The sequence below is a fragment of the Phalacrocorax carbo genome, chromosome 6, assembly GCF_963921805.1.
Source record: "Phalacrocorax carbo chromosome 6, bPhaCar2.1, whole genome shotgun sequence".
Taxonomy (NCBI): Eukaryota; Metazoa; Chordata; class Aves; order Suliformes; family Phalacrocoracidae; genus Phalacrocorax; species Phalacrocorax carbo.
The window spans coordinates 63,609,074-63,634,388 of record NC_087518.1 but is presented as its reverse complement, the minus strand read 5'-3'; the positions used below and the strand labels follow the sequence as shown (position 1 = coordinate 63,634,388).

The 25,315-nt window shown below is 41.1% G+C and overlaps 3 protein-coding genes across 3 annotated transcripts in view; 1 reads left to right on the top strand and 2 right to left on the bottom strand.

The window, feature by feature from the left end:
- STXBP3 (syntaxin binding protein 3) overlaps window positions 1-2,875 on the bottom strand; it is a 41,963-nt gene extending 39,088 nt beyond the window's left edge. The window contains exon 1 of the mRNA XM_064455642.1: window positions 2,806-2,875. Within this exon, the coding sequence (XP_064311712.1) occupies window positions 2,806-2,848 (43 nt within the window). The 5' untranslated portion in view covers window positions 2,849-2,875. The remainder of the gene's footprint in view (window positions 1-2,805) is intronic.
- A 1,821-nt stretch (window positions 2,876-4,696) lies between these two features.
- On the top strand, window positions 4,697-15,607 carry FNDC7 (fibronectin type III domain containing 7). The gene is given in 14 exon segments (XM_064455785.1): window positions 4,697-4,727; window positions 4,730-4,822; window positions 4,825-4,884; window positions 6,292-6,360; window positions 6,363-6,542; window positions 7,220-7,434; window positions 7,591-7,645; window positions 7,728-7,767; window positions 7,769-7,804; window positions 7,806-7,978; window positions 8,559-8,804; window positions 9,414-9,452; window positions 9,946-9,952; window positions 9,954-15,607. Coding segments are annotated over 14 exon segments (1,272 nt in total). The 3' UTR covers window positions 9,982-15,607.
- Window positions 15,608-15,750: 143 nt separating this feature from the next.
- PRPF38B (pre-mRNA processing factor 38B) lies at window positions 15,751-25,265 on the bottom strand. The gene is made up of 6 exons (XM_009506934.2): window positions 24,859-25,265; window positions 21,430-21,498; window positions 21,010-21,161; window positions 20,866-20,926; window positions 18,069-18,292; window positions 15,751-17,815 (listed from the first exon to the last, which is right to left on the bottom strand). The coding sequence occupies exons 1-6, from the start codon at window positions 25,141-25,143 to the stop codon at window positions 16,963-16,965; spliced, it is 1,644 nt and encodes a 547-aa protein (XP_009505229.2). The 5' UTR covers window positions 25,144-25,265; the 3' UTR covers window positions 15,751-16,962.
- Between the last annotated feature and the right edge of the window lie 50 nt (window positions 25,266-25,315).

Here is a 25,315-nt window from a genome sequence, read left to right as displayed (position 1 = left end):
TTTTTAATAAACTGAACACCCTAGAGCCCCGTCCAAAATCTCAAATGTATTTTTTCTACAATACTTTAACTTGCTTGCCTATGAAATAAACCTGAATATATAAATGCATAACCCAGTTGTGTCTTGAACTTAATTTCTGTAAGTAAAAATAGAAGTCAGCTTTCTCCCATCATGAAAATTTATTCCAAGCTATCCGTCTGCAAGATACAGCGTACTTGCCCCTGCAACATTCCAACTGCTATGTTTTGTCCTCAGCCTGCAACTGCTTTACCCAAATAACTGACCTACACTGGTTTACAGGCTCTCAAAATCAACTTATTTGTCTCCAGTAAGCATTCTGAATGCACCAAAAACAATCACAAACCCCAGTATGAATAGTGCTCCATTTTCATCTAAGTTTTCATTTCCTTCTCACAAATTTCATACCAATCAAGCATCCTAACTACCTTCTCTAGTTTTGTCTTTTCTGAATGCACTTGATTAGTTTAAGGCATTTTTCTTCTACTTCTACTGGATTGGGAAGATAAGAACTATACTCAACCCGGATGGAACAGCAGTCTGCTAAAATCCTGTGTGAAAAACAAACAAACGAAAGGCAAACCACACCTTGGCAAAGTTAATAACCCATTTATAGCACACTTCCTGAAGAAAGAACTAAGACAGCTTTCACTGTAAGCAAGTGTTCTGGAAAATAAAGTTGCAGAAGTACTGAATCATTTTAAAAAATTAAAACAGGTATCTATGGCTAGGCTAGAATCTTATTACATAAGTCTAGAACACATTTTAAAGTTGCAAAAGAAAAAAATTAGAGACAGGATTCCTTTTGGAAATAACCTTATTTACAGATAGACACACACAGATGCAGCATATAGTTAGTTTTATAATTTTATCCACAGGAACCACCGTCTCCTAAATACACATAGCTTTCCCCGCCTCCATAACTGTGAGCTTAACCAACAACAAACTTTGGTGAACTAACCTTTTCACACACTTCTGCTTCAATTCAGTCTAAAATTGCACCTCATAGAAAGGGCTATCACAATGGAAAGAAAGATTTTTAACAGCACCATACCACAGGTATAACATTCTTTGCACACAAAACACAGGTACAGCTTCTTTGCCTATTCGCAGAACTGGAATAAGATACACAATGACAACAAGCCGCTACATAAAGCATCAGCGTCACTGACACATTATTTTCAGACAAACCAGCCTTAAAAAAAAACAAAACACACGTTTGCTGAAACATTAGAAAGCAGCAGTTTAGGGCCTTGAACAAAGTCCCAGAAAATGTCTATAACTTAGTTCAGCAATATGCATTCTTGTAGTTTTGGAGGGACAAGAGTAACCAGTCACCTAACAAAGTGTTCTTTTCAGAAGAAGCTTCGTTTTTACAACGTTTGCAATGTAAGTGTTTTATTATTCACGCTGCTTCACCACCAATCTAATCTTTCTTCCTCAGAGTCTTGTCTGCACTGGCAATGCTCTTTTTAAAATCCTTATACACCCTGATGATGCACTAGCACTTTGATCAGGCTCCCTCCTTTAAAGGTCCAAGTCTTCTACAAAGCACCGCAGAACAAATCAATTGCTTTATTGTCAAAGGCACAAGTGACTTAACAGAGCAAGACAGGACAAGCAAAGCAGCAAAAGTAGGGATTTCTAAAGGTCAAGTTTTCAACAAAGGTATCTAATTCATGTGAGCAGGGTGCAGATGTCAGCAATCAAGTACTGAACACCACAGGAACAGACTGCTTTCCTCTCTCTCCTCTTTTTCTACTTTCTCTTCCAGTGACTCAAGCAAGCAGACTGGAGCTTGCAAATGGGAGCAGAGAACGAAAACACAGCTGGGAAGGCAGCAGGACCTTCCCATTTCAATGGCAGGCAGTCACTAGACTGGCTGAGCTGCTCACGGAGTCATGGCCTCAGTTCAATTAAGTTTGATGTGAGGTGGCTACAGATGCCTTTCCCCAAAGGTCTCACAGCACCTGAAATACTACTAGCCTTTCTACTCCGCCAAGACACGAAGCAGTTACAACTTCATCTTCTGTACCAAACACCGGCAGAACCTGTTCCTAAACATGGCAATAAAAACCTGCAGTTTATTTATGAAAGTACATGGGGATGCCTTCAGCTTTTTCTTCTGAAAACCGTGAGGCCCCACATGAAGCTGGCAGCGCCGCTTCATGACAGAAAACCAGAGAGCGTGTTCTGAAGGCGGGAGCGCCCTCCAAAACGGCCGTTTCGGAAGCAACAGGGAAGTCCTTGAAGAGCTGACTTCAGTTTAACCTCTTCAGGAGAAGGCGTGGCTGGCTGTATACTGTACAGTTCACCCTTATCGCGGAATAAGGCAAAGACGTTTCCATCCAGGTGCTATTACTGCAAGCACTCACGGCACCCCCGCAAACCGGGCGGTCGCCTCCCGCCGCCCCGACGACTCACTAGCTGAAACAGCCGCGGAAGAGCTACCACCTCCAGCCTCCGCCGCACACCCGGCGCTCCCCTCAGAGCCTCCCCGGCCCGGCTCGCCCGCCGCCCACGGCAGGCAACGCGGCCGGCCGCCTCAACTCCGACACGCAGCACGGCTCCTAACACGCCTGCAGCCGCCTCACGAGGGACCCCGGCCGCACCCTCGGCGATCAGGGGACCCCCGGCCCCAACACATCAGGCTACAGGGACGCGGCGCCTCGGCAACAGCGGTGAGCGCTCCCAGCCGACCCGCGCCGCCGCCCACCGAGCGGCCCAAGGCCGCCCCGTCCCGGGGGAGCGGAGAGGAGGGAGCGCGGAGCGGAACCCCACACTCACTCTGCCACACCAAGCTCTTCAGCCCCCGCACCGCCGGCGCCATCTTGCTTGCAAACTCCGCCTCGCGCCGCGTCCGCCCGCTCCTCCCTTCTGTTCCGTTCCGTTTCGTTCCCCCGCCCGGCCCCGCCACGGCCTCTTTAGCGGCGGCGGAGCGCGCTGGGTATTCGTAGGGTTATTGCGGCTGCTCAGGGTTCCCCTTCTCTGTGGTGATGGGGTCCAGATCTCCCGCTGGGGAAACGCCGGTGACCAGGGCTCGTCCCCTGAGGAAGGAGCGTTCTGTTGCTCGTCAGAAGGTGAGCCCGGGAGCTGCCTCCCGAGCCCCGAGGCGGCCTCCTTGTGCGGTTTGGGAAGCGACTGGAGGGGTCGGGAGATCGTCTGGCTAGGGGGCCCTTCGCGAAGCCTGCTGTGGGGCTGGGTCCCCTCGGGGTGTAAAACTCTCCTCACCAGCGTGGCTCCCTTATGAAAACGGCGCTCAGTTTTGCTGTTCATGTAAGCCAACGTAATATCCAGTCGAAATCTCCCCTGACGCAGCCTGAGGCCGTTCCCTCTCGCCCTGTCACTGGTGACTTGGGAGCAGAGACCGACCCCCCCCTCACTCCAGCCCCTCTCAGGCAGCTGCAGAGAGCGAGAAGGGCTCCCCTCAGCCCCCCCTTCTCCAGGCTAAACCCCCCCAGCCCCCTCAGCCGCCCCCCAGCACACTTGTGCTCCAGACCCTGCCCCAGCCCCGCTGCCCTTCTCTGGACACGCTCCAGCCCCTCCAGGCCCTTCTTGTCCCGAGGGGCCCAAACCTGAGCCCAGCATTCGAGGTGGGGCCTCCCCAGGGCCGAGCACAGGGGCCCCATCCCTGCCCGGCTCCTGCTGGCCACACCAGTGCTGACACAAGCCCGGGGGCTGGTGGCCTCCTTGGCCACCCGGGCACTGCTGGCTCATGCCCAGCCGGCTGTCAGCCAGCACCCCCAGGGCCTTCTCCGCCGGGCACTTCCCAGCCCCTCTGCCCCGGGCCTGGGGCGCTGCCTGGGGTTGGGGTGACCCAAGGGCAGGGCCCGGCACTTGGCCTTGTTAAACCTCACATAACTGGCCTCGGCCCATTGATCCAGCCTGTGCAGGTCCCTCTGCAGAGCCTCCCTGCCCTTGAGCAGATAAATTATGTGCTAGATATTCTCTCCTTGACTTGAGTCAGGCAACTCCTTAAGACTTGCATAAGGATTTCCTGCACAGAAATTTTTATGATTTTTTACTAAAGGCAATATTATAAAAGAAAAAATAAATCATGGTGCTATAGCTTAGTCAAAGATCGTGAAAGACACACCTGCAAATGTTCCATAGGCACAGTCACATAGAGTGTATGTTACCATTTTTACAAATGGGGCAAAGGAGGGTGTCTGACTATAGCTGAATAAGAAAACGCTTCGGTCTAAGAGAGCAGACATAATGCTCAGGAGTTGTGTAACTGTGTGTAATACTTGAAAGGGTCTCTGAAATCCCAAATTAGCTGCTTTGGTATAAATAAGTTTGCCTCAAGTCGCATACTTTTGTCCCAAACACTTTTTCATTCCTTTTCATAATTATAGGTGGGATATACCTTCATTTTAACTTTTTTCTTTTCTAGTGAGCTTTTTGCAGCCTTGCAATATATGAATTTGTTTTACATATGCTGATGTTGTACAGCTAGAACTACTTCTTTAAAAAACTGTCACTTTAATGTGAATGAGGGTAAGGCCTCCACCACAAAAATTGTATTTAGTTTGCAAGTTATGAAAAAGATCATGTCTGTACGCCATATGCTAAGTTATGTTTATGTGTTCCAAACTGATATATCTTAGGTCCTGATGCACCAGCAGGTGTTCAAGTAGCTTTTAATAGTGATGCTTTAATAGCTATTGTTTCTTGGATGCCAACAGAAGGAGCGCTAACTTAGAGTGTGCAGCCTCCAGTGGACTCTTGAAACTGAAGTGTAACACATCTTCTGCCTCCTGCATGGTGCCATCACTCGAATGTGGCTCTGAATATTATGTTTCATCACAGCATACGATGATGATGGATCCAGTAAACCTACTGATGCAGTAAGCCTAAAAACTAGTATGTGCCATTGATCCTTACATAGCTTACAGCATTTTAACATATAGTTCTTTAACTGCAAGTGTAAAATAGTCCATTGCAATTCATGAGTGGTTCTCAAATAGTTATTTCTGCTTCTGAACTTTGTGCACGAACTGTGCCATATACCTCTCTGTTTTGGGGATAATAGCCTAAACTTTCTTCATATTTCTGTGGGGAAAACTTGCAATGGTGTATACGTTGTTAGCTGAACCAGCAAGCCTGCAGTCTCCCCTTCGTAGAAGTACCTGTTCTGAAGTCAATTTTAGGAGTGTAAAGCTAATGTAAATAATCACAGATCTGTCCTACTGCATCATGTCTGTCACAAACAGATTGGGAGAAATCTGTGAGGAAATAACATTAAGGACTGGCCCTAGGCTGAGAACTGTTCTAGGCTAAATCTATTTGTTAGGAAGGAGGCCAACAAAACCACGCTCAGCTAAAGTAGCACCACTAGACTAAATTAAGATACTGTCACATCACAGACCATTCAAAGACAGCAGCTTTGCCAGGACGAACGGTTGCTCATTTCAGCTATTTAGCATTGCTGCTGTGTCAGAGGTTATTGCTTCCTGACCTGTTAGATGAACTGCCCATGTAAGCAAAACCTAAACCATTTTTGTTGTTATGTGCTACCTTAAAGACACAAGATTGTTTACTTATTTATTTGATGTAACCTGCCTCGTTTTGACTTCTCAGTGGTGTGAGATCATCCACATGTGCTGCTCAGAGGTGGTGCTAATGGGATGAGACAACTTCTAAGCTGTGGGCTGTAATCTTCTCAGCCAACATTGCTTCAGCTAGATCATGCCTATTCATTGTAATAGCAGCAAGCTAAACTTTTTGAACTAGAAATTAAATGTTATTTAAGCAAAAGCCATAGAGTTGACAGTTTAATGTGACATTTTGGGATGACACCAGAAAGGAAACCTGAGCAAAGGACAGCTCTATTTAGACACAGCCAGCAAGTTTCATACCAATATGTAAAGGGTTTTCACATAAAGGCTTTTGGATGCCAACTGCTATTCAAGCTAATATTCTGATTGTCATCCAAACCTATTATTTGTGAGCACAGACTGTGTCAGTTCCTTTTGAAATACTGCCTGATGCCACTGTTTTTGTCCACAGGGACTCCTTTTCAGTGAAACATGAAGGTAGTAGCTATTCCGTTCTGTAAAAATCACACTTTTCATCTAAATGTAAGTAGCATCCTCTGTAAAGGCAGACAAGTTGCTGTTTTTCTTGTACACGACAGAACAACTGTTCAAGCTGAATAGAATAATTCCATATATAATCATGATTTTCCTTTATTACCCAAAAGTATAACTTCAACAAAAACATTCTGATTACAATCCTTTTATTTTCCTTTTTGTAAAATGTTTTTTTCAGTTCCTTGTGCACCAGTAAATATATCAACTGAAGAGGAACCTGGGCACTTACTGGTGTCATGGTCTAGTGTCAATTTAGTCATTATTATGTGGCTTTTGTGAAGAGCAATGATGGCTTGGAAGTGCACTGCAACACATCACACAGCTAATGCCATTTCCAGTTGGACTGTGGCTTCACTTATTTCTGTAGTGTCTTTGCATATAACAAGGCAGGGCAGAGTCCTTTAGGTGATGCATTCAGTTACACCACTGGTAAGTAACCATGTATTCTTGCAAATTCATTTTGGATCCTTTAACTGTGTTTATGGTAGAGCTGATTGGACATTTTTATTGGAAGATAATGGTGTAAACTTCTATTTATACAATTTTTGGGCAAAACGCAAAGGTTGGCAGAAAAAAAGAACTACTTCACATTGCAGTTGAACTTGTGTAGTCAAGTGCAACAACGTGCTTACAAACTTGAAAATAGCTTAAAGAGTCACAATCAATAACTCACAGTCCTGGCATAATATTTGAATTCTAGTCCTGGTTTTGTTTTTTTCCCCATTGCTTTAAGAAGGGTGTATCAAAGTCTTAAACTTCCTCATAGAAAGTGTTCATATTTGGAAAATTAAAAAATACAAGTTCAATGGGAGATTGCAAAGAACATTGTTAGAGTTACTCGACATTTAGATGCTTTGAAATTTTAAATCAAGTTTATACATAATTCCTGTGTTCTACCTATAAATTAGAATGCCCCCTACTGATTTGGAAGGAGGGGTACTGAATTAACTCAAGAAGTGGGTCTGGAATTAATGAGACTGTTTGCACAGTACTGGTCACCCTTGGAGATTTAAGACATGAAGCACATTAATAAAATGAGGCACTTCAGTTTCGTGCTAGTTTTCAGTTCACATTCAAGTTTCCCTCTCTGCCCTCTCTGTTCCCAGCATTGTGTTGCCGCTGTGACTTCAGGGCCATGTTGCTGTCAAGTGACACTGTGCAGGCCACCAGGGCTCCTGTCTGAGGTGCTGAGATGTATGAAACCAGAGCTGTTGACTGGAGCAGCGTGGCGCTCTGCAATGACACCACCATAGACTGCACCGCAACAGTCAGTATAATATCAGTTTATTCTTTCAGTGAGGCTGGGGGCAGCAACACGTGTGTTTAAGTATGTGGCAACAAGTATTTACAATCATTCTTATTTTCCTTTAGCAGAAGAAATAGTTAGACACAGCAGCAATTAATGGATGAAAAGCATTACCAGAGTGTTAAGTTACTGTAACTGATCAAAATAAAATTTAAAAAAAAATACTGGAAGTCTTTAAAAAGCGTGCGAGTCTTCATTCCTTTGCTCCTGATCGTGTATTTTTCTAGTTGCAAGCCCACAAAATACCTTCCATTTTCCAAGTACAAAACAGAATTGACTTCTCTGGGGTTTTTTTTGTTCTTTTTAAGCTCCTTGTTGCCCTAATGACTTGATACTAACTCAAGTGACAGCCTGTAACAAATCCCTGCTGGTCTGTTGGGATGGGTCACATATGTAACATAACTGGAGACTCCAAAAGGACAGGCGAAGTGTCACAATCTTCAAAACTACTCTCTCCTGGGGCGCATCACATGCGGTACCAACTATACAGCATCTCGGAAAGCCATCAGTGAAACAGGTTGGACATCCAGTTGCACATATCAGAGAACTCTTCCAGTACGTAAACTGTAAATGCAATCAGGAAGAGAGACACTCAGTATATAACTAACTTGGTATAGTTTTCCTCTCTCATAAATAGCGTAGCTGAAATTCAATATGTGGTTAATACACTTGCAGTTCTCTCTTTTAAATAAATGCACTTGGAATTATTTTCACGTATCATTTAAACCCTGTTCTTGTAACTGCCATCAGGTGGCCATGTAAGTAAGTGTTGATAACATTGCTCCAGAACCAATTTTTGAATTTAAATTATGCTATGGCATAATTAAATTTTAGAGACCACAACAGGTTTCTGGGCACTCTAGGGTAGCCGTAGTGCCTCCACTGTCAGGAGACAGCAACACTATCCCAACATGTAAAACAATGGCTGAATTCCAGCTCCGTAATATGAGTCTGACAGAATATTTTCATCCCTAGTTCAGCTCAAAAACTATTTTGGCTTTCTGTGAAATAATAATTTCTCATTGAAATGCCGGTATCTAGTGTGATAGGAATCATATCATCTGGCTTAAAATGCACTATAGGAATTTATAATATATTGTAGGTTCACAGAATTTGCTTATTAATGTTTGTTTTATTAGGTGCTTGCTGCCCTGGGGTGAAGCTGTACAAACTCAGCAATAAGGGTGTCAGCGTACACTGGCGAGCTTCTGAAGAAGCAAACTACAATACTGATTTACAGGGCTCAAAAGGCAGTTTCATCTGTACCCCTTGCTCAGGTCTACATCACTGTGATGTCACTGAGATACTACCACTGTGTAGACATGCCCACAAGGCATCTCCAGTTACAGATAAAGGGCTGAAGCTTCCATTTTGTCCAAAAAAAAAAAATGCATTCAGGTAAAAATTAAAATTTCTTTGAATGATGTATTTTTGTCCATGCATGCTAAATGGTTAAAATGTAATCCAAAGTTATGCGAGTAAAGGTGGCGTGGACTAGAACCTTTCTATTCCAGTGTTGACTCCAGAGCAAACTTTATGGGTGATGTCTTGCAGTATCTGGCGGGAACTTAACAGGAGCATTTGGGGACTGGGCACACTCATCTACACTGGTACCCCTTAACTGAATAACCCATAACCTGGTGAATACAGAGAAGTTAATTTTCAGCTGGGAGGTTAGTAGTGGTTAGAATGCAGAAGCAAATAGATGAGGATTTTTAATTGTTTTGTTTTCTAATTTGTTCTATAGAATTGTTTTTTAATTAAAAAAAAATCAAGAACTTCTATGAACCAGTTCTAAGCGCACATTATAAGTAAAAATTGTTTAAAGTAGTAGTAATTTCCTTGGGATTACTTTCCCAGGGCATAAATTTAATCCATTATAAAACTAATTCTGTCTCATGGGGTTGCACAGTTGTATAGCATGGACTACATCCTACAAACTACTGCTTTCTAGCTTACAAGCTGATTCGTAGCGCTTATACTACTCTCTCATGTCATTCCAGTAACCGGTTCCCAAAGCTCTGTTGGAACGGGTAAGAGTACACAGTACATTCATTCCAAATCCGTGATGTTTGTAAAACATGTTAACATCATGTAACTGCAAATAAGATGCAAATAATATATGTATTATATAGAACTCCATTTTATAATGTACAATTTAAAATATATATCTTGTATTGTGGCATGTATACCATCATGCATTCTGCATGGTCACAACATTTACTATTTATCTAATAGCACATAAAAGGGAGACTTATCTTTTATAGCCTTGCCATATCCCATTACATTTTAAACTAGATCACCTAGATCACACTTCTGATTTTTATTTAAAAAAAAAAAAAAAGTGTGGCTTACCTCAACCTATTTTGCTTTATTCCTCCTGAGGTTTCAACAGGATAGTCTTGTGCTTTATTTGCCTACATAAACTGCTAGAAAACTTCAAAAGCAGCCACTGAAACAAACATTTCTCAAGACAGTTGCTTTTTCATAACTGAAATTGTCTTTAATTTCTGAATTCTGTTATAGTGATTTATAAAGAGCAATGCAGAACAACATATCTAGATGGGAATTCTGGTTCAGATAAGGAGGTAAGTTATGAGTCGTAACTGAGATTAAGATGTATTCATCAGACTTCCTGCTGCATACATCTTTGGGATTGGAGAGAGAAACTTCATCGATCCTGTGTATCTGAGATAGAACGGGTTTGTGAAAATCCATTATATTTACCTCAGAAACCTGATGTCTCCTCCTACTATCAATACTGATTGTCCTCTCCTCCGTTTACAATAAAACCCTCTTTCCCTTCATTAAGCCTTTTCTAACACTATCCTGTAGTTCCCCAGAAAAGCCCTCAAAATCTAAACAGATCAAGATATTCTTCAGCACTCGTTTACTTTCTGCTAGCAACAATTGTTCATTCTCTAACAAAAGCACTGGTGTTCTGGGCTATTTACTGCCCTTGTCTCATAAAGCATGGCAAGAAGTCACTGCTGACTTTTTCCCCCCCAAGGCTGATTATCGCCTCTTTGCTGCTGTTCTCCTACAGCTATCCTGGATGTTAAGGTTGTTGACACCATTCTCCCGAAATGATCTTCTCAGTCTTTCTTTCCCTGAGGCTGGAAAGATGACACCTGTGCTTAACTGCAACAGTCACAGCTGCTTGAGGACTGCGAGGAGGGAAGCAGAACACCTAGCCCTATGAGGGATCTAATCCAGGACATCAAATCTGAGCCCCAACTGATGATTTTTAAAATGCAGATGAACACTGATAGAGATCTCAGGAATCTTGAGCTGTAATTTTCCCTATAATCTGTTTTAAAAGCTCTTCCAAGACAGTTATTAATCAGTAGGTGTGTTGTAGACCTAATGTTTAAATGAAACAGTAAAGGCTGAAATAAAGATTACAAGACTGAAATTTAACTCCAAAAAAAAAAAAAGCAGCAGTTTAGGTGCACTTAGTTATAAGTAGCTTGAGGCTTAATTGAGTAGTCTAAGGCTATTTCATTTTAATTTAAATTTCAAAAAAGTTCCTTTACAATTTTGAGATGTGACTCTTGAGGGTAAACATAATGTCCTTTTCACATCAATTGACTTATTTTGCTTTGTGGCTAATGAAGAACTGACAGTTATTACTAAAAAATTTAATTTCCCATTTTCCAGAAAAGGCAGAACCATTTCTCATACTCCAGTGGTTACTTTTTCAGTCAACACAGAAAGCAAATTTCAGGTTCAAGGGTTCTACATATACATAAAAAGTAAAACAACTACTCAAAGATGTCTTACAAAAGCAGTCTTGAGAAGCTTATGTATAAAAGGTTACCAAAGGCAACAGGGGGTTTAACACTGTTCAGCTTATAGACACCATGCATTCTGAACATTCCCTTTCTTCAGTTGTACTGTGTATCTCCCTCACTGCTTCTGATTGCTTGCACAAAATAATCTCGTGGGAATCTCACTCCTCAATAAATTGATTGCAGATGGCCCAAGAATTACATGTTGCTTCTTAGAAAATGATCTGCATTTATTAACTGTTCAATGAGTCTTTCTAGGAAAAGTTATTTAAAGCTGCCCTGCATTACTTATGTTTTATTTCTCATTTAATTAAAAAAAACTTAAGAATGTAAAAATAAGTACTGCTCACAACTTTCTTCCTCAAGGGTTTTAGTTAAATATTTTGCTTTGCAGTCAACACTGTCAAACACTGTCACCAAAGCTTAAGCATTTAACCAGGTGGCTATTAACTGGATTTTCAGAGGTCTGAAGCAATCAGCTTCTTTTGGAACCAAATTCAAGCCGCAGCTTTTGTCTTTTCATGTGAACAACTCGGATATTCTGATATTTCCATGTTCTAACAGTAACTCTAATATATTTTAAGCAATTATAAACTCTTGGTGTATTTTTTCTCCATTCTTCCTGGCATACAGACCTTGACACCTCAAAATTACATGCTACAACCTTGACAACACTGTAGTACAATTTGTCAGATCCTCTCATTTTCATGACTGAAACAGGAAGTGTAATTGTAACAGAACGTATTATATGCACATCTGTTAAAAAAGAAAAGGCAAAAAGCTGAAGAGGCATCAAGATTCTAAGAAAAACCACATTAATTTAGCTCCAAAAAAGTAGTTAAAAGATGTAAGCAATTTACCAAAACCGGGAAAAGCAACACAACCGAACTGAGCCAGATCCACACCTCCTACTGTGGCTGCCTGTATCATAGAATTGTTAGGGTTGGAAAAGACCCTTAAGATCATCAAGTCCAACTGCTAACCCATCACTGCCAAGCCCACCACTAAACCATATCCTCAAGCACCACGTCTGCCCTTCTTTTAAATACCTCCAGGGATGGAGACTCCAGCACCTCCCTGGGCAGCCTGTGCCAGGGCCTGACAACCCTTTTGGTGAAGTTTTTTCTTAATGTCCAACCTAAGCTTCCCCTGGCGCAGCTTGAGGCCATTTCCTCTTGTCCTGTCGCTTGTTACTAGGGAGAAGAGTCCAACCCCCACCTTGCTACAACCTCCTTTCAGGCAGTTGTAGAGAACGATAAGGTCTCCCCTTCCAGCCCCCTCCAGGCTAAACCCCCCCAGCTCCCTCAGCCCCTCCCCAGCACACTTGTTCTCCAACAAGTCTTACGTTGCAGGCGTTGTTACTCTGGCATTAGACATTATCTAATAATAATAATCACTGCGGATACATGAAACATCACTGGCACTGAAATGATTAAAACAAACTTTAGTCAGGATTAGTTTCAGGTTCTCTTCAGATTAAGGCAAATGCTTTTTTATGGGTCATGCTGACTTTTTTTAAGATCATAGGAAAGGACAATTGGATGTGGTGTTTCCGTAGATGATGTTTCTATACTATTTACTAGTACAAAACTCTGGTCTTCACAAGGCAAAAAAAGCAACCAATGAAAAAAAAAAAACCAACCCAGATAAACCCCAAAATAACAAAAACAACAAAAAGCCCCCCAAGCACTCCAACGCCACAAACTTCTTAAAAGAATAAAAACTTAAGAACGCAGAAAATTCCTGTTGAGGTCCCAGAGGTAGGCAACATATTGGTATGCTAAGTAAAACGAATGCTTTTGAAACAGTATTGTGAAATCACTTACACTAACGAATCAGGTGATCAAAAACACCTAGGTTGCTTCATGATAGATGCCTTCATTAATGCTTAATAAAAAATTTCAGTTAAACAATTTTAGAGATGTATTAGTTGCAATTACACAAAGATGAACACCTGCAAATAAAATTGTATGTATTGTTCCAAATACGTATTATTTGTATTTGACACAGAAGCAATAGCTCAACACTTAGATGGGCTGTTTTCAGTCCAGTAAAGAAACCAGCAAAAATCTATCCTTCAGTTGGTTTCAGATTTGACCCAAAATAGCTGAGATTTAAGAAGCATTCTCCTACATCCAACTATTGTTGGGGAAGGGGGAGAGGGGGAATAGGAAGAGTGCTACCACAATTCCATTGCAAAACCTCAAGAGTGGCATTAAATGGTGTTCTACCCGGCTTAATAGCCGGTGGACGCCTCCTGTATGCAGTGATGTGCACTCAAAGCAGTCCAGAAAGGGCTCAAACATCTACCAAAGCCAGTAGAAGTCGTCTAATTCTTTCAGGCTCCCCTTAAGAGATCCTGGCTGTTTGCATACTGTCTCTAAGTCAGTACAGTAATATTCAGCTCTAAATACTACACGTATGAGCTCATTCGTGTTTCTTCATTGACATGTAAATGAAAGTATAAAAAACATGGGTATGCATGATGTACTAAGTACCCCGCAATGTGATCCAATGAATGGCAGGGCAATTTAAGTTACCTTTTTCCATACAGATAGACAATCAAAACACCACTCCTATTACCTTTAAAAGTCAGATACATACAAGTCCTTCTGTACTGACACTAATTATGTGCAGTTACGTGACAGGAGGTAGATGCGAATCCCTGGTGCCAAAGCCCTGACCCTGCCTTAAAAATCAAAGAATGCCGGCTCGCTACTTGTTAAGATCTGAAATACTGTTCAGCTAATTGAGTAGGAGCTTCAAAAGAAGTGAAAATGAAAACAGAGGTTTGTTTCTCGCATTAGTATTATTAGTCCAGATACATACTTATTGTTGGAGCCACAGGAAATTTCAAAGGCAGATTAGGCTTCAAGACAAATTGCTGTCCCAGCTAGGTAACTGTAGACACCTGGCATACTGTGGAAACTTCAGGTTCGTAGTGCTTGGTTGACTGTGCTTTCACCCCGAGCACTGAAAAGTAAGTGCACAGGCTCTGGCAGACAGAAGCTCTGCAACCACACCTCCTAGGAAAGCTCTCAATACCTCCAATTAAATTCCAATGACCCCAAGCCAAACACCTGCTGCAGCTGTACGGCTGGCAACCGCATCAGACCAGTCGGCACAGGAGACCACCGATCTTACCATTCCTGATCAGAGCTGCTTTGTAGAAGTTCTGTGGATCTGTTCCTTCTGGTTTCAAGGAAGGTCATATGAAATACAATGGCAGCAGAAAGACAAAAAGGAAGAGTCCCTGGATCCAAACCCAAGAGCTGCAATATTCTAAATCCCAATGACAACTTAAGACCAGTATCTTGGTTTAAATTGTTTTTGTGGTCTTCGTCAGTCATGACTACCATGCTATCCATTATACCTCTGGCCCAAGTACATAATATGGATCGAATTAAATCCAGAAGTCAGAAAGGACTGTTTATTAAAAAATATAAGCAAAGTCCTCAAATTACAGTGCTTCTAAGAGATACTGGCACAAGCCGGTGTTCACACAAGCTGTATCAAAACGTTCGCTATCTTTATTCTAATTAGATGGCTCTCTCCACTTGAGGTCAAAGATTGTTTCTCAAATATCTGGATTTTGCCTGCAAATAAACCATTCTCTCACCCTATTTCCCAACAGCAGCAGCCGAGTATGAGCACTGAAGGAGCAACTGGAAATCAGTAATCCACCTTCCCTGACAGAACACTGGCCTTGCAGCCTCTCTGCCCAAAAACTTGTTTCAGGAACTCACAGGCTGAAGGTGAAAAACAAATGACGCCAAAAAAAGCCTTCTAGTGGCAAATACAGCAAGCTAAAGTTGTCCTCATTGTTTTGACAGAATCCATGCAACCTCCCAGCAGACGGCAAAGGCAGTTCTAAAACTCTACCAGCCAGGGTCTACCTTAAGTGGCCAATGGTTCTTCTCCTCTAATATTAAATGAGAGCTCAGTATTTTAGTTTTACACTGCAATGAAAAGAACTTGAAGCTTAAGCTTTGTTTCAAGCTCAGATCTAACACCAGATAACAAAAATATAAGCAGACAATACCTGAACAACCTCAGTATTAAAAGATTTCTACTACCAAGGATCCTGGTGACAAACAAAGACTAACAATTCAGAAAAAAATAAGAGCAGGGAGGAAGGAAAAACAGAGTTTGCTATTTCTGCTTCTTTGAATACTATGGAATGAAGTGTACTGCTAGAAATTCAAGCACCGTTTACTTTTTCCTGGAGGTTTAAAAAAGAAATCCTAATATTTAAATACCATACCTAGATGACCTGCATCACACAGAAGCAAAAAAAAAGGTAAAAACATCAATTTATTTCTACCTTCAGGTCACTTCATGGTCATGAGTGAGTCACACGTAACATTCTCCTTATTTTTGGGCTGCTGCATTTCTTTGTTAGCTACATCCTCCTTATGAAGTACTTATTATATAAAATCCCTTATTCATGCAGAATGTCCCCTATTCTGGAATGAAACATGGAGGAACCCAAACACTCTTTCAACTGGCAATGAACATGCAGGGAAAAGCTGACACCCAATACAAAGGAATTAATTGAGAGTTTATTCCAGATGGTTCTCCTCACTTAGTACACAAGTCATCAGAATAATCTATCAAATAGACTTGGACTTTAAGGATATTTTTTTTTTCTATAATGCATTTTGGTTTTTTGCTTCTAATAACCTGTTTAAAAAAAAAAACCTGCCAGATGAAACATTCAGCACAAACTGTAATCCTTTGTATTTGTAGAAAATATGATTTACAAAAGGACACTATCAGGTAATTCTTATTTTAAATGTTTACACTTATAAAAATGCTTTGGAAGCTTGAAACTGAAATCCTTTGTAATAATTCTCTTCGTCCTACCTCCCTCTTCCCATCTTAAATGCCTTTATTAGCCCAGGATTACCATAAATGACAGCGTGCAGCTGCTGATTAAAAACATTAAAAGACCACAAATGGATAAATTGTGTTTTAAAAAAATGGAAGCTTACATGGATTTTTTCAAACAAGTAATATGCATAGATGGCTACGGTACTTGTCCATCAACCTTTACAGTGTCCACTTGAGGTAGCCTTTCTAAAGAATTACTAAACAAGCCCCAACATAATCTAAATCTTTGCATCAAAACCACTATCTGCTTGAAAGCCCACTCTCAATTTAACACCAGTGGTGATCAACAACATAATACATTTTAAAAGCTTTTGAAAAAACAGTAGGTACAGTGGACATAAATGTTAGTTCTAGATCTGCAGCCCATTGTATGCACATAAATATCTCAGCTATAATACATATTCAAGATCCATCCCTAAAAGCCATACCATTATGTAAAGCACAGCCATGCTAACTTCAGGATACAAACCATAATTCCACGTCTGCAAAATGAAAGTAGAATTACTGGCAGTTTATTGCCTCATACAAATTTAACCAACATGGCGACCACGCCAAATGAATTAAAACATTTTCAGGACATATGTACAGACTGTACATTTCAGAAACATCTGAACAATAAAAATGCAAGAACAATCTCTGCATTACGAATTAAACTAAACAAATGGTTTGAAACCGTCAATGCATTGAATGGGTTTACAAAGGCACTTCCCTACCCAAAATAGGAAACGACAATCTGCAGCCTAGAGGGAGTTTGGAGAAGAGTGCTCATCAACTACTGCACAATCTCAACTTTAAGAAAAAATAAGCAGGATTTAATCAAACATTTATAGGATTCAATGTGATCCACTTCCAAAAGAGTTCACACAGTCTCATCTTTGTTTTTATGCTGCTTCTCTTGGCTCTCTTGTTCCGTACTTTGGCTCCTTCGACGATCATGTTTGTCTGAATGGTCCTTGCTATCACTGTGATCATGTTTGTGGGAACGTTCTTTGCTTCTGCTACGCTTTCTAGATTTTTCTTTGCTGGGACTCTGGTCTCGTTTTCTGGACTTCTCAACACTATCTGTTCTTCCTCTGCTTCTGCTTCTACTTTGTTTATTTGATTTCTCTTTACTTTCGTTTTTATGTTTACTTGATTTCTCTTTGCTCCTGCTTCTGCTGCGCTTACCTGTGTTCCTACTTCGGCTCCTGCTCCTATGCTTTCTTTCCCGGCTTCGACTTCTACTATGTTTTCTCTCTTTTTTGGAATCCCTCTTGTCATCCCGGTGTTTCTTGTCATCCTTATCATCCTTGTGCCTTCTCTCTTCTATATCACCCTTACTTTTCCTTTCTTTTGATCTTTCTCTAGATCGATCTTTTTCCCTCTCACTACCTCTTTCCTTATCGTAATCTCTCTCTTTTTTCCGACTCCGTTCATTTTCTTTCTCTCGCTCCCTATCCCTGTCTCTTCTATCTCCTTTCCTGTCACGACTTCGACTACGGCTTCTGTATCTGTCCCTGCTTCTGCTTCGCCTCCGTTCTAGTGCACGATCAGTACTTCGAGATCTCCGCCTTTCTTTTTCTCTCTCCTTCGCTTCACGTTCCAACCTCTGCCGTTCTCTCTCTCTTTCTAGTTCTCTATCAAAACTAGATGATCCATGGCCTTCCCGATGATGACTTCTGCTTCTGGATCTTCTGGGAGACCTCCTTGGACTGATGGATCGTCTGGGAGACCTTTTAAAATAAAAGATGTTCAGTATGAAACACAACCTTTTAAAGTTAAGGGATCCTCTTTACTTTCCAATTTATACTTTACGTTGATATTTAAATACCAAATACCATCTGATTATTTTAATCCATTAGCATCCATAAACTGTTTTGCCTGTTGCACTAAAATCTACCTCAGTGAAAAGATGACACGTTTCTCGTAGTAAGTAGTGCAATACTGAACTTGTAACATTAATTTTCAAAATAATGCAAATATGACCTTGAACGTCTACGTTCTGCATGCCGGTCTATTTCTTCCATTCCCTCCTTGCCATCTTTCTTGATTTTTCTAGGTCTGCTTTTAATTTGCTGGTCAATGGTCTTCTGGACTGGCACAGGAATTCTTGGAAACAACGTGGAAAACCATTCAAGCTTCGTGAGGAAGGAACGAAGCATCTCCCCGATGGTCATAACGCAGCCCCCACCTGCCTTCACATCCAGGTCCTACAAAATACAAGCAAAAAATATCCTGATGGTCAAAAATATTCTTTACTGATTAAACAAAAATGCTGCTACATTACTGCCCTCTTGAAGTCTCATGATTATGAAAGTTTACTTGTCTCATATTCTAATACATTTCCTTAGAAAAATTCAAGCTCGGCACCCTTTAGATTTGGCAGTATGTTACAGATAGGGAATGGGACTTAATATATATGCATGCAGGCACATACTAATCCTGCAGCCATCTGGATGGTAAGGGACTGTCGATGAAGAGATTAACACAAAATCCCCTTACACAGTCTGGTTATATGGTATGATCTTGCATTTCATTTAAATGCCACAAAGTTGAGAAGTCCTCTCAAACTACATTTAATACTCCATTTTGTGGATGTACAACTGCGTACCATCATACCCAACCCTGTGGCCTAAATAATTTAAGAACTACATCGCCTATCTAAAAATGATCATAGAAAAACCTCTAGTACAAAATGGCATCCTAACAGAATTGGAAGCAATAGCAAACCAACTGCCATGAAGCAGTGAGGTTTCTAATTTAGAAATATGTAAAAAAATAAATAAATGAACAAATAATTGGAAACGCATAATCCATGATGACCATTGTCTCTGAAAAGGGTCATTACCGCATGAAGGCCTTCTTGCTATGCCCTCTCACAGCTCAGGACATGTTAGTCAGCTATTGTCAGTCCCAAACCTATAGTGCAAGCACACAAGGAAAGTGAGATTTGTTATCTAAACAGGAAGAGAAAATCTAAATGTAAAACTGCTTGCACTCACACACATTTAAGTGTTCAGATATACAGTTTTTCCAAATATAATCGCTGCAGAGATCTAAAGAAGAAAAAAAGGAGTTAAACGTAGCACCTGGAGAGTATGTACAGTTAAACAAAATAAACATAAGAAGCATTTTGAAAAGTAACCCAGTACCCTAGGAAGTTTTTCACAGCAGCATGACAAAAGATGAACTGCTTTGATGTATTTAAGAACTGGAGAAAAAAAAAATCCTGTAGATTTAAATCATTCCATATATATAAATTTGCTCCATCCTATTGAGCTTGACAGGACTGGTAAGAAACTTAAGACAAGCAGCCCCAAGCACTTTTTCTTACAGAACACAAAGCTACTGAAAGCAGCTGGGAACGCAACAATAATTCCAAAAAATATATTGGGAGATTTTAAACAACAATAATTTAAAAAAAATATATGCTGGTAACCAGTATCTGCAAAAACTGAAATGTATGAACTGTAAAAGGTGCTTCAAATAATGAACCCGTTAAGACCTGCATCATGAATCACCCTTGTGATTGCTTTACTGTCCTGGGAATCAAGTTGTTTGTGGGACCCTGAAAATGAAGCCACCCCAGTCCTCCTCCTAAGTTACAACACTGCAGAGAAGAGCTCATATTAACTAGCACCACCTGGGGGGAGAAGGAGGATATCTCAGCAACACAGTCAAGGTTTAAGTTTCGTTGGATTTTTGTTACAAACGTACAATAACACAGATTTACCTGAAATAACAGCTGTTTCCTTTGCACAGTGTTTTTGATACTTAGCATGAAAGAAGCTGTTTAAAATAAATACACTGCATTGCAGTCAGATACAGGTATAAATAACACTGTATTAACAGTATTCGGACATCATTTGCAACTACAACATTTGAAATTTCTTGAAGTAGATGCCTATTGTCACACTGAAGAGGGCAAGTGGTCCCCAGTTTCATTCTTAAGTCTAAGATGATGTAACTTAAAACCTGCTCAATAAATACAAATTGCAATGCTACGTAGCGGACTGTATATTCGACTTCGCAGACTGAGAAACTTCACCCACCAGCTCCTACTCCCTTTCTCTGGACAGTAAGTCAGGACTACAGTACCAAAGGTATTCTCCTATCTGACTGCATAATAATGCAGCCTCTTTACTGAGCTGCTTCAGTTCGCAACTCAGGTTTCTTTTTTTTTGCCCCATTAGCAAAGACATTAAGGTTACTAGAAACAATGCCACCTTACACAGTAATGAGGCTGTTTGTTTCTCCTCTGAAGAAATCCTGGGTTTTTTATTCCAGGACATGAATAATCACCACACAGATTTTCAGTACTATTTTTCAAGGTAAATGTTGGTTTCTGCTATATACTTCCCACTCTTCTATGTGAGCACCAGTTCCCCCTGTCCCAGTAACAGTGCTATATCTCTATTTTGCATTTCTCAGGACTTACTATATACCTTGCTTAAAAATAAATTATTTTTCTAAAAACCACACAGAAGCCACACTCACACAGCCTGCTGTCTGCATTCTGATTTAATAAACCTGTTTCACATGACTTTGTAATATTTGACACAGTAGCATCCTGGACAATGGAAAATTCTGTTAAATCTTTGAAATCTAAGAAAAATGACCCAGGTCCCAGCTCAGACCTGCTTCCTGCACTAATTAATGAAGTTACAAGAACATAACATTGCAACATTCAAACTTCAGAGAACCTTATCAAACAGTGTTTAAACCTGAAGTAGTAACGTGAAAAGAAACAAAAGAAAACAAATTATTACCCTCGCCGACATACCTCTTCATCATCAAGAAAGGATTCAAACCAGTCCCATAGATCTGTAGGTGGTTGTGTGTACCTTTAAGTACAAAAAGAATGTGAAATTTTAATACAGCTTTCTGTATATTAAATTAGTCATTAGCTGATTATATTGATACTTACCTAATATACATAAATCCAAGAGCCCTAATATATGGAGAGTCTGTATGAGTTATAAGGCCCATCACTTGCTTACGAGTGAGTTTCAGTGTAAATAATTTGTAGAGCAGACAAAAGGCAGTAGACACAATTCCTCCAGTTCCAACGCCACGCACCTTTCAAAAGAAAAAAAAGTTAGGTGACAATGCAGGAAGTCACAAAGACATTATCCCAAATCTACAAAAGAATACAAGAACTAACACAGGAAAAAAAAATCAAAATCTACAAACAGAGCTATGTGGAAAAAGTAACAGTACTTGCTTCTACAGCTCTGGAATACTTTTATAGCTAGGGACTGAACCAATATACAAACAAGTTTTAGCTATGCTTGGGAAATTTATTTATGAAACAGAGAAATTTAAGAAGGCACGTACTTCTACTTACCCCTCCACACATCCCTGTCTGGCCTGCTGTTTTTCTGCTCCCCTTTTCCCACGGTTCAACGTGTGTAACCTGAAAAGGTAGGGTTGGGGGGAGGAAAGAAAGAAAACAAAGTGACAGTTACAACCTCCATAATGTTCAGCTATCTACACAAACCTATTTTAAACAACGGATATCTTAACTCATTCTTGAACAGTTTGCCTTCTCCTACCAAATTCAAGATCAAGTCTGCACTGTCATTAAAGCAAAGAATGTGGCTTTTTTAATTACCACATGAAGAAATTATAGCCAAAATAATGAATGAAGCTAAAAAAAGAAACAATACCACCAAAGCAAACATCCATACTTATTCTTATACTTCACGTACTTTCAAATACTTTACGAACAAACCCAATCATTACTATTTTCTAAGGTGACTAAACAATTACCTTTATTTAAACTGTCTCTTAAGTTCAGCAATACCTGCTGATGACAGCTACAGAAGTAAAAATCTATACAGTCTCATATTCATAAATCTCACTTATGCAGTGAGCTTAGCTAGACTTGAGTATCACCTACAATTAAGACAAAAGAAAGATGTCTAAAGTGTAGTACTTTGATTTAAAAAGCCAGTGTTTTTTTCTTGCAGACTGCAGTAATATTCTTCTATAAAATGGTTCATAAGTACTAATGAGTAAAGCTTGCCTAATTCCATCTTTTGAGGTGCAAACAAATGTAGTCAACCAACACCATTCCTTAAATTTGACAATAAGTGTCATAAACAAGTTAAGAACCATAAAACTACCTAAGCTACATTTGAAATGGTGAAATTCAGAAGAGTAATGTCTGGCTTAATAAACAAGTATACTTGTATACTTCCTAAACATGTCAACTTGAAAAAGTAAGTAAAATCAAGACCAAAAAGATACAATGGTGTTACACTGGATGGGGGATAACAATTTGTGGCCAAGCTGTACTATAGTTCGCAAAACATGAAACAAGACTATGTACACAATCACATGAAATCAGAGATACGCTAACGGCTGAAGTTGCTGCCTTACACATATAGGAAACATGAGATGCCAATACCATAGAATTCCAAATCCACTATGACTTCCTGTATTATTAGCATCATATGATAAGTTCACAAATACTCCGTAAATAATACCACACATCCTTCTGATTATTTACAGTTTTGCCTCTGACAGGAAATGAAAAGTAGCTTTTACTCAAAGGACCAAGTGTGACACTATCACAATGGCAGTCTTTGATTTTTTTAGTTAGTTACATTTATTGGCCACCATCAACATGCTGCTTTTGACAGATACCAATAAAAAAAATCCAAAGCCCTGAAACCAATACTCATTTCAGAAAAGAGTCTTTAAAGTTCTGATCCTACAAAGACTGCTGCATATGCCTAACTTGTTGGAAGTATACAGATTAAATGCAGTTGAGGACATGCACATGGTGCTAAGATCAGGGATAAAGAAAGAGGAAGTAATCTACTCTGCAGATACAGAACTGAAACAAGAGACCAGAACCACAAGTGAATTAATCCAAATTTCTAGACAGAATCTATGCCTTCAAAGATGGTCCCTTATCACTAGCTGCCTGCATGACTTAAGATCTTTCCTGAGAATCCAGCACCCAGCATTCTTAAATTTTTTTAAATGAGCCATTTATTTTGGTTCCCAAACGAAGACAAATACACTTGAACAATACACCTGCTATGGTGGATATAGTGCTCATTCAAAAAGAAAGAAATTAAAAAAAAAAAAGGCCAGCAATTTTTTCAGGAATCTTAAAACATGAACAGAATTTACATCTTCTGAATATCTACAGAGTACCTTAACGATGAGGTTATCTTCTCCCTCACATCTATTACTCGTAAGGGGCTGAGTTTCCTCTTTATTTAGCATGCAGTTTTGAGTCAGAATAACTGTCAAGTTCAGTAAACAAGCTTTATTTTCATTGGCTTAATAAACAGATATCTAATGGCATGTCAACATTCCACCTCAATTTAAGACTAAGCCACTATGGAATGAAATCTGAGATAACCAAATGAACTACTTGACCTACTGCAGTTGAGCTCTACCAATACTAAGACAAGTCACACGAAATATTTTTACTACATGTAAAGTAAACTACTTTTTACTACATGAAAAGGCCCATGTAAAATACAGTAAGCTCTCAAATTTTCTGAAAATGTTTCTTACATAAATTTTTCAGCTCTTGCCATCACTTGCAGAAATAAACTTTGCTGCTTTCCATTCTGATAGTCAGAATGCATTATTTCTATCTCACATGCAGCAAGCAGTAAATTAACTGAAGAGAAGCTTTGTCAACTATCTATGTTACTCTGAGTATTAGGAGAATTAAGTAGCCCACTCCAAATGACAAAATGACAGCACTTTTCTGCTTGTGCTAACAGGAAAAACAGTAGCACTGCCTTCATAAGTAAGGGCGAACAATGCCAAAAATCTCAAAATACGGAGTTATTTTTCACAATTATAGTGTCCTAAGTAACTTGACTTGCCCTGGTTACATGAAACAAAAAAGCTACCTTTTTTAATCTCAAAGTATATTGAAACCTGCTGACACAGTAACATCATCGAGCAGAATCAATTCACCCGAGAAAAATATCTCGATAACCACCAAAGTACAGCTGACTAAAGACAGCAGTTGGCATTATCTAAGTTTTGCTCTCATTATCAGAACAAAGAATGTGGCTGAGTTGATGAGCATTAATTATGCATACCTCTACCTGGGAGACTGGCTTGATGGAAGCCTCGCTGCAAAACTGATTCAACCCTGCTAACAAAACAAGAACTGAGACATGGGTGCACTGATACAGTTATCTCTCCAGCACATCTTACCTAACTCCACGAGAAGAACTAAAATGAACTAGGTTTTGATTAGGAGTGGCGCGGGGGGATCCTAACCTCTAACTGACGAAGAAGGCCACACGCAAACTCCTGTTGAAGCCACGTACAGTCGCCACCGTACCTTTAGCGCAGTGGTATGGCATAGCGGCAACTCCTAGGCTGCGGGGAGTGCTTGTCTCTGGAAGTGGCATGCAGATCGGGTCCCCTCCCCGCTCTCTCCAACGCGGAGCGCGGTTCTTAGACGGCCATTTCACCCCCACTGCCCTGGTTCACGCTGCCCACTTCAAAACTAACTTACTACCCCCTAATTCCAAATCCAACGCGAAACTTGCTTCTTTTATAAGACAGAGAAGGCAGCATCTTGGATTCCCTCAGTTAAGCAATGAAAAAGAGATTTGATCCCATCCCTTATCGCAAGGTAAGAGGCAGGAAGGCAAGTGAGAGAATCCGCAGGCCGCAATCAAAGCCTTCCCCCTTCGAAAACCCCAGCCACGAGGAGGGGCTCAGGACGGGCGCCAGCACTGCCCCGAGGAGTCCGCGGCGCCCAGGGCGCGGCCCGCAGGCTCACCTTGAAGTAGATCTCGTCCACCACCTCATGGTAAGTCTTGAGCTCGTAGAGCTGCACCTTGAAGTAGGGCGACGAGAGGATATTGGTGAGGATCATGGGGTTCAGGTTCATGGTCTTCTCATTCCCCCACAGCGGCAGCACGTTGCCCTGCTTGCCTGAGGCCGCCGGCTTCGGCGCTCCGCTCTGCAGCTGCTGCTGGGCCGGCGGGCCGGCGCCAGGCTGGTGCTGGGCCGCCTGCTGCCCCTGGCAGTTCCCGGCGCCCACGGCGGGGCTGTTGTTGGCCATGGCGGCGCAGGGCCCGCAGCAGGGCGGCGGCACACGGCCTGCGGGGCGGACAGGCGGCCGCGCCACACCAAAGCGAGACTGCCGGGCCGGGCGCTGCCTCCGCCAACTGCCGACAAGATGGCGGACCCCGCGGAAGTGACGGCCTCGCCTTCCGGGGCGAGCCGACCAATCC